Source organism: Mizuhopecten yessoensis, unplaced genomic scaffold (assembly GCF_002113885.1).
Source record: "Mizuhopecten yessoensis strain PY_sf001 unplaced genomic scaffold, ASM211388v2 scaffold2137, whole genome shotgun sequence".
NCBI lineage: Eukaryota > Metazoa > Mollusca > Bivalvia > Pectinida > Pectinidae > Mizuhopecten > Mizuhopecten yessoensis.
In genome coordinates this window covers 212,845-229,910 of record NW_018404396.1, presented here as the reverse complement: position 1 = coordinate 229,910, position 17,066 = coordinate 212,845, and the positions used below count along the sequence as shown (strand labels likewise).

General features: G+C 37.2%; 1 protein-coding gene across 2 annotated transcripts in view; it reads right to left on the bottom strand.

Moving 5' to 3' along the window:
- Positions 1–7,187: 7,187 nt before the first annotated feature.
- Positions 7,188–17,066, bottom strand: part of LOC110445252 (dynein regulatory complex subunit 7-like) — a 30,082-nt gene continuing 20,203 nt past the window's right edge. For both annotated transcript variants that reach the window (XM_021489754.1, XM_021489755.1), the window contains 3 exons: positions 13,618–13,812; positions 11,300–11,439; positions 7,188–7,770 (listed from right to left, as the gene is read on the bottom strand). In XM_021489754.1, the coding sequence (XP_021345429.1) occupies positions 7,689–7,770; positions 11,300–11,439; positions 13,618–13,812 (417 nt within the window). In that variant the 3' untranslated portion in view covers positions 7,188–7,688. The remainder of the gene's footprint in view (positions 7,771–11,299; positions 11,440–13,617; positions 13,813–17,066) is intronic.

Here is a 17,066-nt window from a genome sequence, read left to right as displayed (position 1 = left end):
CATAATGTTTTAGGTGTTAATGTGTTAAGTACACAGATATTAAATTCAACATGCTAAGGTGTTTGTTGTTTATTTTATTTTTAAACCGTTACTTTTTCTTTAAAAAACCACTTTGTTAATATGTGAACGACGTGAAATAAATATTTGTAAGGAGATAGCATCTGATGAAATACTTCGTGCATGGAAATCGAACGTGTTATTAACCTTGACCTTCAATGCTACATACAAACAACTGATCAAAATATGGACTAGTTACATTAACATAACTGACGCATTATTTATCTCAAATATACATGATTATGGTTTTGAACTATGTTTTGGTGAAACTTTCATACTATTCTCAGGAACTCTCGTGCGTTTTTGTCTCATGCTTTGTGAGAGTGGTTAGTGAATACAACTTTGCTTGTGTTTTATACTACTTTTTTGTACATGTCTTAGACACCTGGGATATGATACTTTCTTTTTACTACTTTTTATTTGCTCACCTGGTCCGAAGAACCATGGTGAGCTTATGCCATACCGCAGCGTCCGGCGTCCGTCGTCCGTCGTCCGTCCGTCAATGTTTCCTTTAAAATGCTACTAGTCTGAACGGCTGAGTAGATTTTGACTAAATTTGTCTAAAAAAGTCTGGATCATCCTTAGGCCAAGGGGACTCAATTTTGTATGAGTTATGGGGGCAGAGGGCGGGGCCAGACAATGGAAATAGAGGTAAAACCTTTAAAATCCTTCTTCTACCATAGGGATTAGGGGATTTTATCCTTATTTAGTGTTGAGCATCCTTGGGCCAAGGGAACACAATTTTGTATAAACGGTGGTTGTCGCCCCCTTGGGGGCAGAGGGTCGGGGCCGAATAGGGGAAATAGAGGTAAAACCCTTTAAAATCCTTCTTCTACCATAGGGATTAGGGGATTTTATCCTTATTTAGTGTTGAGCATCCTTTGGCCAAGGGAACTCAATTTTGTATAAACGGTGGGTGTGGGCCCCCTGGGGGCAGAGGGCGGGGCCAGACAATGGAAATAGAGGTAAAACCTTTAAAATCCTTCTTCTACCATAGGGATTAGGGGATTTTATCCTTATTTAGTGTTGAGCATCCTTGGGCCAAGGGAACACAATTTTGTATAAACGGTGGTTGTCGCCCCCTTGGGGGCAGAGGGTCGGGGCCGAATAGGGGAAATAGAGGTAAAACCCTTTAAAATCCTTCTTCTACCATAGGGATTAAGGGATTTTATCCTAAATTAGTCTGGAGCATCCTTGGATTAAGTGAACACAATTTTGTATAAACGGTGGATGGGGGCCCCCTGGGAGCAGAGGGGCGGGGCCAAACAATGGAAATAGAGGTAAAACCTTTAAAATACTTCTTCTACCGTAGGGATTAGGGGATTTTATCCTTATTTAGTGTTGAGCATCCTTTGGCCAAGGGAACTCAATTTTGTATAAACGGTGGGTGTGGCCCCTTTGGGGGCAGAGGGTCGGGGTCGAATAGGGGAAATAGAGGTAAAACCTTTTAAATCCTTCTTCTACCATAGGGATTAAAGTATGTTATCCTAAATTAGTCTGGAGCATCCTTGCATCTTGGTCTTGGTGTGGCCCTCCTGGAGTCAGAGGGGCGGGGCCCAATAGGGAAAACATAGCAAATTCTTCAAAATCCTTGTCCTTCTGTAGAAATGACAGGGTTTTGTCCAAATTTGGTATGAACGGTGTGTCTGACCCTCCTCGGGGCAGAATGCAGGGCCAAAAAAGGGATATAGATGAATAGCTTTAATATATTTTTTTCTTCCGTTAGGATGAAGGTATTTTGACCAAATTTGAACAGTAGCATCCTATGGGGAAGGGAAATCATTTTTGTGTAAATGGTGTGTCTGACCCCCCTGGGGCCTAAGAGGTAGGTCCAATAGAGGTAATTTAGCAAATTCTTGAAAATTCTTCTTCTGTAGGAATAACCGGATTTTGTCCTTTTTTGGTCCAAAGTATCATTGGGTAAAGGCGACCTGATTTTGTATCAAAGGTGGGTCTGAACCCCCTTGGGGCAGAGGGGTGGGGGCCAATAGGGGAAACATAGCAAGTTCTTCAAAATCCTTCTTTTCCTGTAGGAAGGACAGGATTTTGTCCAATTGCATATGAATATAACCCCTGACTAAGCATGTAATACATGTACACTACCAGCAACATCTAGCTATTCCAACTTCAATTTTACTAACATTTCCAGGTGAGCGATACAGGCCCTCTGGGCGTCTTGTTAATATATGTGATTATCTCCCTTTACTTGTACTTGCATTGTTTGTTTCTCCTCTTTTCCTATCGACATTGTTTAAGTAATTTGCACCGTTAAACGGTACCCAAATCTAATTTTATTACACGAAATAAATGAAAATAAAAAATATGGATTAATAATAATAAAAAAACAATCAAAACGTGCACATTCAGAATAACTTGTCAAATTTTGATAACTTACTGAGCACTTGTTTGTTTGTTTCTGTTTAACGGCCCATCGACAACTCTGGTCATTTAAGTGGGGTTTTTTTCAAACAAACGTGAATAGCGTAGATTAAATCAGATAAAAAAATACATTTTTGGCATTAACATTGTATGTGTAAATAATTAAAATAAAAAGGGGTTAAAATAATAAAAGTGAAATGAATAGATTATATGGAATATGGAATATATATATATATATAACGTCAAAGAGGGTAATGTGGGTTAAAAGACAGCAGAGTCTATAGAATAGACCGATGTCTTTCAAATAGTTAAATAATGCCTTCGAGTCCACGGAACTGAAAAGAGTTTTCATATCCGGGACTCGAAAGTAATTATCACGAATGTGTTTAAAATCGGAACATTCTATCAAAACATGTTCCACTGTAAATGGAGTGTCACATGCGTGGCATGTAGGTGGATCTTCTCGTTCTATAAGGTATGAATGAGTAGGATACGTGTGCCCAGTGCGGAGCCGAGAGAAGACAACTTTATCTCTACGATCTTTCCGACTGTGAGCAAATGTTTAAAGTTTCGTTTTGTACTTTAAAAAGTTTGTTGCTGGTCTCGAGAGACCAGCGTTGCCGCCATTTATTTTGAATGGCTGTACGAATAATAGGTTTAAAATGTGTATATGGAAGTTGGATATTTGTTTTTTGGTGATTTAACGTTTCTGCTTCTCTTTTACTGAGCACAACGAGGCGTATGTTACATATCATTATGCTGGTGTTTGTTTTAACTTGTTGTTTTTTCTGGTTGTTTCTGTTGATCAAATTTGATTAAACTTTAAATTCAATGAAATGAAAATATAAAAATAAGAAACCTCTGAGCACTGTTGGGGAAGCTACTACATTATACACTTTACTTCAAAAACAAGATGATACTTATGTATCTGGTGCCTAGTCCCAGCTAATACAATATATATTTGGGTATCCTGAGATTCAATACTTAAAATATGATAAAATAGACGTAAGCTTTATCTTAATTTTGCTAGTCTTTGGTTCGTTTTCTTTATATTTAGAACGAAAGAACCGACATTTTCAAAACGCCTTGTAGCTCCTTCTGTGGATCTCCACTGGTACAAATTTAAAGGGTGTTTAGATTCCCGAATTGGCTATATTTGTTGGTATAAAGAAGACTTGTTTAAGCAGCTTCCAGGCCATAGTACTTACACCCTTAAGAGGCCACACAAGGCCACACCAGCTATGGAGGATATTTCTAATGCCGGAGAGGCAGTTGTTTATCAACGTAAAACTGAATTTGAGATATTTCGGTTATAAGTCGATTCGGGAGTCCTGTAGCATGTTCCGGGATTTAATATCCTCCATTCAATTAGCGAGGCCCATCATACTGTTCTCGCGATGCAAGATTTTATGGTTTTAAACAAAATAAAAATCGCTTTGATACGTCTTTTTCATAAATCACTGCTTTTAGATGAAAACATTGTTGAAATCATGAACTTTTATCATTATGAAAATCGTCGTAAGTCAGTAGGATTTTCAAGAGAAAGGCGTCCTTTCATAGAGAAAATAGTCCAGACATTATTTAGGATAACAAGACCATATCTTTAAATCATTGTAGGAAAACAAAGTAACTACATGTATGCTCTTAACTATAAAGTCAGTCAGTCACACATCTATTGCTGGACACTGTGGCAGGTCAATGTCGATATGAAAAGGTGAACATATAAGGTGTGTTAATGGTGGAAAGGATGAGTCCGTTAGATCATATAGCGGGCACGTGCAGTTTGCACAGATATTCAAACATATGTTACGATTAGAGGCAGATCCATGTATGTGGCGTAAACCTACGACGGTTCCAGAACCTTTGCTCTCCGTTTGCAATGGAGATCATACCACAGACTAAATGTGTGAAACTCTAAGAAGCTAAAACATGTCCACGGGCTGTGATCAGCACATACAGATTCAGGAGAAGCTGTAGTTTTTCTCCTTTTGACCTTTGTATAAATTATTCCATCACTTGAACATTCCAGTAAAAAGTGTATCGACATCCCAGGGGCCAGTTTAGATAGCTGTCTTGTAGGATTTACCACATTCTGGTTTTTATGAGCACTTGTCGCATCGAAGATTGTAGGAACCAATAAACTGTCGCCACTTCGCTGGTAGTCGCCACACATCATATGCATTAGTGGTAGGCGAGGTTATGGCATATTGCGGTGCACCTGGATTGTATCACTCATGAACGTGGAATTTCAGAGAGGATGACGTTTCCATTATCTTTTGTAATTGAGGAGCATTCTAAATTCCTACGACGACGATTCGCCTGTCTGCAAGATTATGGTCTAGCGAACTCCTTTGCACTGCAATTCTTCCAAATAGGGATAGGGTAGCAGTGTACAGTAGAAATTGCTTGACCCTAAAAATAAAGGGCATGTCTCACATAAACATGGATAGTGAATTCAACCTGCACAACACACCTACATATATATACATATTTATAAACTACAATTTGATTTCATTTTGTTTAGAAGACTGATTTTTTTTTCTAAAACTGTTTTCCCCAGATTAAATATCGCCTACTCGGTAACAGAAATAATCATGTTTTAGCATAGGTCATTCCGGTGGATTTTTCACAATATTTACACATGTGCTGAGTACAAAAATAGACTACATGATAAGCTAGCTTTTGTTGTGTAGACAGATTTGTAAATGCCCAAAACTGTAGTCTCAAACAAAATACGATTTATTTTTTTGAAAAATTATGAAGCCCAGGCCACATAGTCCACTTCATCATTAGTGCTGATTTTTTTTTATGCATGTTACATCACAGGGGCACTGCATGAAGTTTGAGTTTGATCGGCCCTAAGGAAACTCAAGTTATCGGACAAAAATCTCTGTGCAAACGCCGCTGCCGCCATAGCAATACCTATGTGTCACCAGCTTTTCGCAGGCGACACAAAAATAGTAAGTGACTTTGACCTTTAACACAGTAACCTGAAACGCAAAATTATTGAAGGCATTGCCATACCAAACACTTGTATGAAGTTTAATGAAATTCTGTAGAGGAATGATGTAGCTAGAGCGATGACAACGTTTTTTCTAAAAATAACTAGCGACCTTGAACTTCAACTCTGTAACCCAAAACGCCAACTTGTTCAAGATATTGTCATATCAAACACTTATATGAAGTTTCATAAAATTCCGTTACGTAATGAAGTAACTAGAGTGATGAAAATGTTTTTTTCTGAAAATAGTAAGTGACCTTGACCTTCAAACCAGTAATCCAAACATGTTCAAGGTATTGTCATACCAAATACTTGTGTGAAGTTACATGAATTTCTGTTGAGAAATGAAGTTGTACGTAAGGGCGGAATCCTACATCCACTCGAACTTTAATTGTGAGGGGATTTTAAAAATCTGCCACACTACTCCCCCCTTTTTAAATGAGTTTGCCTTCAAATAACACAACCCAGGTTCTAACTCCTTGTCACCACAGGGAGGGCCATAAACACTATTTGTAACAGAAAAAAGGGTTAAGTGAGTTTCTTCTGGGGACCGAACCCACAACCCCAGACTTCCCAGTTGGATGCTCTACCACTGAGTTAAAGGGAAATTCCCTCTAGCATGAAGCTAGAAGGCGACGGTAATCTTATGTACAATTAAAAGCTGCCATATATTATTAGCTACATGACAATCTGTCAATTGTATTAAATTATTTAGAAAGTGAACTTCCTGGCTCTGAATATTGAACAAACATTATCATTATAGAATTGAGATTTTAAGATTTAATATAAAGATCAAGTTATTTATAGTTCTCACAATTGCTCTTTGATGTGTTTTATAAGATTTTAGAATGGGTGATTTTATTACTCTGAATAATCTTCATGAATGCCTATTGATGTAATCATTTGCTACTTTAACTATACAACATGTTTCTATATTAATTAGTGCATGACAATATTTTAGCCCGATCAATTATTTAGAAAGTGCATGTGCATGACTTCGAATAACTGTCAGAATTTGGTTTTGCTTCTCATCGCCCTGATGCTTATTTACTGTTTCCTGACCTATCACATCAGTGTCAAATCTTCGGTCACTTATATGTAAATGGTGTGTTGTAGCAATGGTGCTGGATAGTACAGTACAGTAAATGCAGGACAGAGTGTGGCGTCACAGATAATCATGCTTCTGCACACAAATATAATGGGTAGACAATACATATGCAAAACCACAGCACTGGTGCCAATCCTTCTTATCTGTGGCTTCAGTTTCATCAAAACTCATATCCATTTTCATTAAGTCTGGAAGTGGTTGACCAATTATAATATAGTATTAATAGTGCACAGGTTTTCCTCAGCTTCAGACCAAGCCTTGTTAACGTTGTTGAGTAACATAAATAATGACCATGTGCAGTATGCTAATTATTTACATATGAATTTTGCTCAACTTCTAATTTCAGTCTTGTATATGGTATATGCTAACAAAATTATGCTAATCAAAATCAAATGAAATTTATACAAATTATCTTGCAGAAAACTTGGAAGAGTTGACAACCAGTATCTTAGCTAAGAGGTGTGCCTTAACACGAATAAATACAATGGATTCATTCAAATATACCTACGAACAAAGAGTTTGGATACTAAAAGCCAGTTAATGGAATGGACAGACAGACAAAAGGACCGACGCTCCCCATCACATAACACATCTTGTCAAAAATGTTGACAGGCATAAAATAAAAACCAATATTAACAATAAATGAAAAATTACTTTTTAATATACATTATCACAGATATTCATGTTTATATACAATGATGTCACTCTTTCATATTTAAATAATAGAGAGATGATTTTGTCAATGTCACTGATAAAGAAGCAAACAACTGATTTGCTACAAGTAGACAATGTTTAAAAGAAGTCTTCATCTAACCCCTTAAAAAGTCCCTAATCTGAACTACATCCTCCAGGGATAGACTGTGTACAGACGATGGGATAGTGAGATTTGGAGGAATGTTTTATCCAACATGGTTATAAATGACCAATGGAACAAATCGTAGGCGTATTAGCCGTTTCCTGGATTGCCTGACCTATCAGAAGTTGATTAGTCTTAAGCTGACCAATCAGAGGCTTTGGAAATCTGGAGATTGTTGTGGTGATGTAACACACATTACACGTAGCAACCCATCCATATGTCGCACAACGCCACAAGTCTGACATCCAGTATTAAACATTTTTGCACATGTATGCACTTTCAGACCCCTAGAAAAATTCAGCGAGTCGCTCTTCACTTCTCAATCTCTGCTCCAGCTGCATATACTTGTGGGGGGCTTGCTCCTTGTGTCTGAAAGGACAAAGGATACATTACGGTATCGGTGGGTCTGTGCACAGTGGCGTCGGTGGAGTGGGAGAAAAGCGGATTACATACTAAACCCAACACAATCCCAGACCTCACATCCCTGCACTTCATGCATACACATCAGTCCTGATCTAAACATTGGTTATAACATTGTTCCTGTTTTCTCCTACATTCACATCAAGTCAACATGACCTCATCAAACTTAGAATTTTACAATATCTGTAAACATTTGTGGTGTTATACTTGCAGATTTGCCATTGCAAGATGCATAAATTCAATAAAGCGACAAAAACAAAAATATGGAGATGACTGAAGTTTATACCACTACTAAAATACCCTTATGAACACATAAATTCCTCCGGCAACTTCAACGGTAGGGCGTCTGCCAACATTTAAAACAAAAATCATAATTTGGTGAACATTTCATTGCCATGATTATCGGTTAGTATCACTCCCCCTCCATAAAGCACAACTAAATACCTATAAAATACAGTGACCAGCTAGCCCACATATGACCTCTTAAGTACCACCCAGTATGTAAATGTGATGATCTGCTGTAAAGTTCTGGCTTATATGGACCCTCACCAGACCAAGTATTTAAATCTTCATCATATATCATCCCACTCTTTGTTACCTCATACATAACGGACCCCCTCTTACCCAATATGCAACAAACCCAATCTCTAAACTTATTTTGAAATTTCATCAAACATCCATTTGAAAACAAACGATCTTGTAATGTTAATTGACAAAAAGGGCAAAATCGATAATTTCATTTGAATTTTTATCTAGGAAAACATGCAAACAGAATTGCTTAATACAGTCAGCAATCCCACTCCTAAAAATGTCACTTCATAATGAGAAATGCAAGCTTCAAATTAAATTAAATGATTCAACTCTGGGAAAGGATATAAAGACTTTGATTACCAGGTCCTCCTGCTCTATAACCAGTAGGCAGGCTGTGAATGACAGCATCTCCTTGCACAAATGTGCATTACTAATGTCCTCACAATAACTATTTTTTATGTTCTAATGGGTTAAAACATAGCTGATGTATGTCCCACTGGATGCTGTAATCCCTGACCAAATACATTCTTGGAAGTTCTTATCTTACAAGGCATCCTAGATAATTCTTATACCCTCACGATTGGAAGTGATCAGCATCCTAGATAATACTTATACTCTCACGATTGGAAGTGATCAGCATCCTAGATAATACTTATACCCTCACGATTGGAAGTGATCATTATACCCTCACGATTGGAAGTGATCAGCATCCTAGATAATACTTATACCCTCACGATTGGAAGTGATCAGCATCCTAGATAATACTTATACCCTCACGATTGGAAGTGATCATTATACCCTCACGATTGGAAGTGATCAGCATCCTAGATATTACTTATACCCTCAAGATTGGAAGTGATCAGCATCCTAAATAATACTTATACCCTCACGATTGGAAGTGATCAGCATCCTAGATAATACTTATACCCTCACGATTGGAAGTGATCATTATACCCTCACGATTGGAAGTGATCATTATACCCTCGCAATTGGAAGTGATCAGCATCCTAGATAATACCTATACCCTCACGATTGGAAGTGATCAGCATCCTAGATAATACTTATACCCTCATGATTGAAAGTGATCATTATACCCTCATGATTGGAAGTGATAAGCATCCTAGATAATACCTATACCCTCACGATTGGAAGTGCTTATTATACCCTCGCGATTGGAAGTGAGCATTATACCCTCACAATTGGAAGTGATCATCATCCTAGATAATACTTAAACCCTCACGATTGGAAGCGATCATTATCCACTCACGATTGGAAGTTATCAGCATACTAGATAATACTTATGCCCTCACGAATGGAAGTGATCAGCATCCTAAATAATACTTATACCCTCCTGATTGAAAGTGATCATTATACCCTCCCGATTGGAAGTGATCATCATCCTAGATAATACTTGTACCCTCACGATTGGAAGCGATCAGAAACATGATGTGTGTGAAGCAACTTAAGGTCAATGATGTCAAGTGTTCTTTTTAAAGTAATAGTGACCTTAAAAAGATTTAAAAGTGAACTAGTACAAAAAGTGATGTTTATAAACATGTACATGTTAAGAAATAAACTCATAGTAACAGTCACCTTGTGTTTGACCAAGAAGTTTTAAATGCAAATTCTGAAGTTTCATGACAGCTGTATAGTGATCAGCATCCTAGATAAAACTTATACACTCACAATTGGAAGTGATCAGCATCTAGATAATACTTATGCCCTCACGATTGGAAGGGATCAGCATCCTAGAAGTGATCAGCATCTAGATAATACTTATTCCCTCACGATTGGAAGAGATCAGAATCCTAGATGATACTTATACCCTCAAGATTGGAAGTGATCATTAGACCCTCACAATGGGAAGTGATCATCATCCTAGATAATACTTAAACCCTCACGATTGGAAGCGATCAGAAACATGATGTGTGTTAAGCAACTTAAGGTCAATGACGTCAAGTGTTCTTTTTAAAGTAATAGTGACCTTAAAAAGATTTAAAAGTGAACTAGTACAAAAAGTGATGTTTATAAACATGTACATGTTAAGAAATAAACTCATAGTAACAGTCACCTTGTGTTTGACCAAGAAGTTTTAAATGCAAATTCTGAAGTTTCATGACAGCTGTATAGTGATCAGCATCCTAGAAGTGATCAGCATCTAGATAATACTTATACACTCATGATTGAAAGTGAACATTATACCCTCATGATTGGAAGTTATCATTATACCCTCATGATTGAAAGTGATGATTATACCCTCATGATTGAAAGTGATGATTATACCCTCATGACTGGAAGTGATAAGCATCCTAGATAATATCTATACCCTCACAATTGGAAGTTATCAGCATCCTAGAGAATACTTATACCCTCACAATTGGAAGTGATCATTACACCCTCACGATTGGAAGTTATCATTATACCCTCACGATTGGAAGTGATCATTATACCCTCACGATTGGAAGTGATCAGAAACATGAAGTGTGTGAAGCAACTTAAGGTCAATGATGTCAAGTGTTCTTTTTAAAGTAAGAGTGACCTTAAAAAGATTTAAAAGTGAACTAGTACAAAAAGTGATGTTTATAAACATGTACATGTTAAGAAATAAACTCATAGTAACAGTCACCTTGTGTTTGACCAAGAAGTTTTAAATGCAAATTCTGAAGTTTCATGACAGCTGTATATGACACTAGAACTTTCTATGTACCCGGGTATAGCATTAGGACTTAATATAACATCATGACACTAGAATTTTATAGTCACAACGATCCAACCTCGGGACCAATAAAACAGTATAAATCGTTACCCAACTTTAACTGTTGTTTATCACCTTTAACTGATTGTTGTTGTTTTTAAATCATAAAATATTGACTTGCTTAAGCCCATTTTCTATAGAAGCCTTTTAATTATTATGATAGTCTAATTGAGTGTGCAATTAGTATATTACCTTGCCAGGCGCAGGTCAAGAATGTGTATCCTAAACAGAGCTTCACTACAGTAGTCAAGGTACGCTTCCTCATCATCCTTAGACATAGCTACCTGGTTCTGCTGGTACCAGGCCTGCTTCTTCTCCAACAACTGGGTCTCCTTCACAAACGCAAAAACAAATCGCACCATATTAGAGGGCTTTACATACAAAGGTAAACAAACTAAAATCCTCACAGTTCAGCTACACAGACTTACACAATGCTCACAATCAACTAGCAACTAATAATTCTCCAGGTCCAGTTACACAACAAACAATGTTTACAGTTCAGTAACATTAACTATCAATGTTTACAGTTCAGTAACACTAACTATCAATGTTTACAGTTCAGTAACACTAACTATCAATGTTTACAGTTCAGTAACATTAACTATCAATGTTTACAGTTCAGTAACACTAACTTACAATGTTTACAGTTCAGTAACACTAACAAACAATGTTTACAGTTCAGTAACATTAACGCAATGTTTACAGTTCAGTAACACTAACTTACAATGTTTACAGTTCAGTTACACTGACTGACAATGTTTACATGTCAGTTACACTGACTAAAAAGGTTTACAGTTCAGTTACACTGACTAACAATGTTTACAGTTCAGTTGCACTAACAAACAATGTTTACAGTTCAGTAACACTAACTAACAATGTTTACATGTCAGTTACACTAACAAACAATGTTTATATGTCAGTTACACTAACAAACAATGTTTATATGTCAGTTACACTTAGAAACAATATTTACAGTTCAGTAACACTAACTTACAATGTTTACAGTTCAGTAACACTGACTGACAATGTTTACAGTTCAGTAACACTAACAAACAATGTTTACAGTTCAGTAACACTAACTATCAATGTTTACAGTTCAGTAACATGAACTCAATGTTTACAGTTCAGTAACACTAACTATCAATGTTTACAGTTCAGTAACACTAACTTACAATGTTTACAGTTCAGTAACATTAACTATCAATGTTTGCAGTTCAGTAACACTAACTATCAATGTTTACAGTTCAGTAACACTAACTTACAATGTTTACAGTTCAGTAACATTAACTAACAATGTTTACAGTTCAGTAACATTAACTCAATGTTTACAGTTCAGTAACACTAACAAACAATGTTTATAGTTCAGTAACATTAACTATCAATGTTTACAGTTCAGTAACACTAACTATCAATGTTTACAGTTCAGTAACATTAACTATCAATGTTTACAGTTCAGTAACATTAACTATCAATGTTTACAGTTCAGTTACACAGACTAATGTTTACAGTTCAGTTACACTAACTTACAATGTTTACAGTTCAGTAACATTAACTATCGATGTTTACAGTTCAGTAACACTAACTATCAATGTTTACAGTTCAGTAACATTAACTATCAATGTTTACAGTTCAGTAACATTAACTCAATGTTTACAGTTCAGTAACACTAACTTACAATATTTACAGATTAGTAACACTAACAAACAATGTTTACAGTTCAGTAACACTAACTTACAATGTTTACAGTTCAGTAACATTAACTATCAATGTTTACAGTTCAGTAACATTAACTATCAATTTTTACAGTTCAGTAACATTAACTCAATGTTTACAGTTCAGTAACACTAACTTACAATGTTTACAGTTCAGTAACATTAACTATCAATGTTTACAGTTCAGTAACACTAACTATCAATGTTTACAGTTCAGTTACACAGACTAACAATGTTTACAGTGCAGTAAAAATTCTAAGAATGCTCACAGCTGATTACAAGAACTGAAAGATAAGAGATTCCTTTATTCTAGTAGACATATACACATGCTATATATATTTTGGTTAAACAATGATTTCTTTCACCTGACCTTACTGTCAGTTAGATTAGACATAACAGATTATTTACAACTAAATTACAGGGAGCACAAATCATCTAAATCATTCCCATCAAACTCCCAAAAGGAAACTGTTACCGTAATTGTACAGAAATTCCAGAAATGATATTTGCATAAATTACATAATGGCACGATACAAAATTGACCTTAATTTGAATTCAGATGACTACCTAAGATGATTTAACCCACAAAAGCTTCTTTTATGGGTTTATAATAATATTTTTGCTAAATTATCTAACTCATATATTTTTCATAAAAATACATCAAAGAATGTTCTGACTTTTGTGATTTCCAGGAGATGTAATATGGTATTGATTTTTTTGTCTAGCAACAAATCACTTAGTGCTAGCTGAGATTGGCCTCGGGCACTACTGGGCTGACTTTGTTTAATTGGTACAAACCTTTTCGAACCTGGCTTGAATGAGGTTGGCTTTGTCAATTAGGCGTTTCTTGAGATCACCGAGACAGTCTTCCTTGAGCTGGTAGGCCTGTTGCCTGGTGATTTTATCGGGGTTGCCCATTTGGGCAAGGAACGGGGCCAGGTAGTCAATGTCCATCTCCTGTTTGCGCATTCTCTCCTCCAATTGTAGGCGCTCCTGGAAGGAAGGACCACAAGGTGTGAATGTAGTTAGTGTCTATCAACAGCAGGCGTCAACATGCTGTGATGCGACACAGCACACAATTACCACAAAACACTTCTTCATTTAGCAGACTTTGTATGTATGATACATCCCTGGACGGCTGGAGACAGTGACAGATATAGAGGTGATGTTTGTCACCGACAGATCACACTAGTAACAGCTGGTATATAGCTTATAACAATAGACAATTAAAGCAGAGTACTAATTATGAAACCTATAGGCCGAAAATTAGAACCTTGTGAGGATCTGTGCTATAGAGCTAACTAAAGGATACATGTATAGGTACTGTACGAAAAAACTAGAAATTTGTTTTTTTTTGTGAACATGCATGATTGCTGCCCTCAACTTTTGTACAAATTTTACCTTTCACCTAGAGGTGAAGGACATCATGACAAATTCTACATACCTAATTTAGCTGACATGCAGATATATTTCAGGTTTCAGCAAAATACCTTCAACAGGCTTCAAGGTTATGGCAAAGACAATATTCCACTAGAAATATTGCATTTATTTAACCTTTGACCTTATGTAGAGGTCACAGTTGCCTAATTGCTGTGTACTGTACACCTCTTGGGGGGTTGTATAGATATATCAGATTTATTTCACCAGAAATATTGAAAAGATTGCAGAGAAGTAAAAAACCAAAAGAAGAATCAGAAAAAGAACCAGTGCCAATACCATATGTCTCCATTCATTTAAATGGGAGACATCACATTGAGAGATCTGACTGTTCAAAAAAGAAAAAAAATGCAAAATTTATAAAATATTACAGTAGTTTTGCAGGTACTTAAATATATTTATAATAAAGATGACATGTCTTGACTGTCCCTTAAAGATGTAAAAAATATTTGTATTCAGCTCAATTATGAAATGAACTGTGAGTAAAATCAATTTGTGTATTATACCAATATGTTACCTTACATGTTTTATCTGCTGTGTTATTTCTATATCAATGTTTTATAAACTATCTAATCCTGGAGAGTTTGCTGAGTGCATCACTGTAGGTATCCTTGTGTACTGTAGTACCCATCCAATAGGTCATCATAGGATTAACCAAGCTCATATAACCATTCATCAAATAAATGTCACATGTTCTCTGGTGTGGAACTCGTTTATAAAAGAAAAAGCATGTCATAGTAAGGTAACATATATATCCTTAAGTCTCCATGTCACAATAAGGTACCATACATCCTTAAGTGTACACCCCACTTTTAGCCTAGATTGTATTCCTCCAGTTAGGATGCCTGTCCCCATTCACTTTTACATAAGTACACAAGCATCCATAATTATGTTATTGTCATAATATCCAGTAATTAAACATGAAATTTATACAGCCAATAATATCCAGTATTTTAACAGTACAATGCATAAATTCATTAATCTAATCACACTTAGTGCTAGGTGAGTTAACAAGAGGCCCAGAGGGCCTGTATCGCTCAGCTGAATATGTTTAAAATAATTGGTATAAAGTAGGTGCTGTAAATACATATGAAATTTCAGAGAGATCCATCCAGTACTTGAGATATAGCGAGAACAAACTTCAAACAGAGCCCCACCCCTATGCAACCTAAGGGGGGTCATACCCACCAATTATACAAAATTGAGTCCCTTTGGTCCATTGATGCTCCAGACTAAATAAGGATAAAATCCCATAATCCCGATGGTCGAAGTAGGGTTTTAAAGGTTTTACCTCTATTTCTCCAATTGAGCCCCGCCCTTCTGCCCCCTGGGAGACCACACCCACTGCTTATACAAAATTGTTTCCCCTTCACCCAAGGCTGCTTCATACCAAACTTGGACAAAATCCTGTCATTCCTACAGAAGAGGAAGGATTTTGAAGAATTTGCTATGTTTCCCCTATTGGGCCCCTCCCTTCTGCCCACAGGGGGGCCACACTCGCTGTTTATACGAAATTGAATCCCTTTTGCCTAAGGATGTTCCAGACTAAATTAGAAAAATATCCCTTAATCCCTATGGAAGAAGTGGGATTATAAAGGTTTTACCTATATATCCCCTATTGGGCCCCGCCCCTCAGGTCCCAGAGGGGCCACACCCAACGTCTATACAAAATTGGTTCCCCTTTACCCAAGGATGTTCCACACCAAATATGGACCAATTCCTATAGAAGAAGGATTTTAAAGAATAATCTGCTATGTTTCCCCTATTTGGCCCGGCCTCTCAGGCCCCTGGGGGGCCACCCCCACGGTTTATACAAAATTGGTTCCTCTTCACCCAAGGATGCCTCAGACCTAATATGGAACAAATCCTTTCATTCCTACAGAAGAAGAAGGATTTTAAAGAATTTGCTATATTTCCCCTATTTGGCCCCGCCCCTCAGGCCCCAGGGGGGCCACACCCACCATTTATACAAAATGTGTTCTCCTTCCCCCAAGGATGCTTCTGACCAAATTTGGTCAAATCTGCTCAGTCATTCATGACTAGTAGCGTTTTAAAGGAAAAGTTGACGGACGAGGGATGCTGCGGTATGGCATAAGCTCACCATGGTCCTTCGGACCAGGTGAGCTAAATTATATCCTTCAGAAAGTCAATTAATTTCTGTCATATTTTCAATTTTCAACATCACGCTTATTAAGGACAAGAATACTAATGATGACATTTGGTTCAGCAGCCTGACAACAGCAGGTACAATGAAACTCTTGACACCAATACCCTGATCTCATCATAATCACATCGGTAAAGATCTTATTACAATCTCATTCGAAGGCTAATTTGATAAAGACAAGTGGATACACTGAGATAAAAGCATGCAGATCAGATTAGTGTTGGTGCAATCATCTATGAAAGGTGTTGTTGTTCTGATCTCTTGTTTATATCTGGTGACATGTGTGGTGGAGGGGAGCTGTGGAAAGGATAGAAAGGAAGGAGGGGAGCAGTGGAAAGGAGAGAAAGGGAGGAATGAGCTGTGGAAAGGAGAGAAAGGAAGGAGGGGAGCAGTGGAAAGGAGAGAAAGGGAGGAATGAGCTGTGGAAAGGAGAGAAAGGAAGGAGAGGAGCTGTGGAAAGGACAGAAAGGGAGGAGGGGAGCAGTGGAAAGGAGAGAAAGGAAGGAGGGGAGCAGTGGAAAGGAGAGGGGGTTGGAGCAGTGGAAAGGAAGGAGGGGAGCAGTGGAAAGGAGATTGGGGGTTGGAACAGTGGAAAGGAGAGGGGGTTGGAGCAGTGGAAAGGAGATTGGGGGTTGGAACAGTGGAA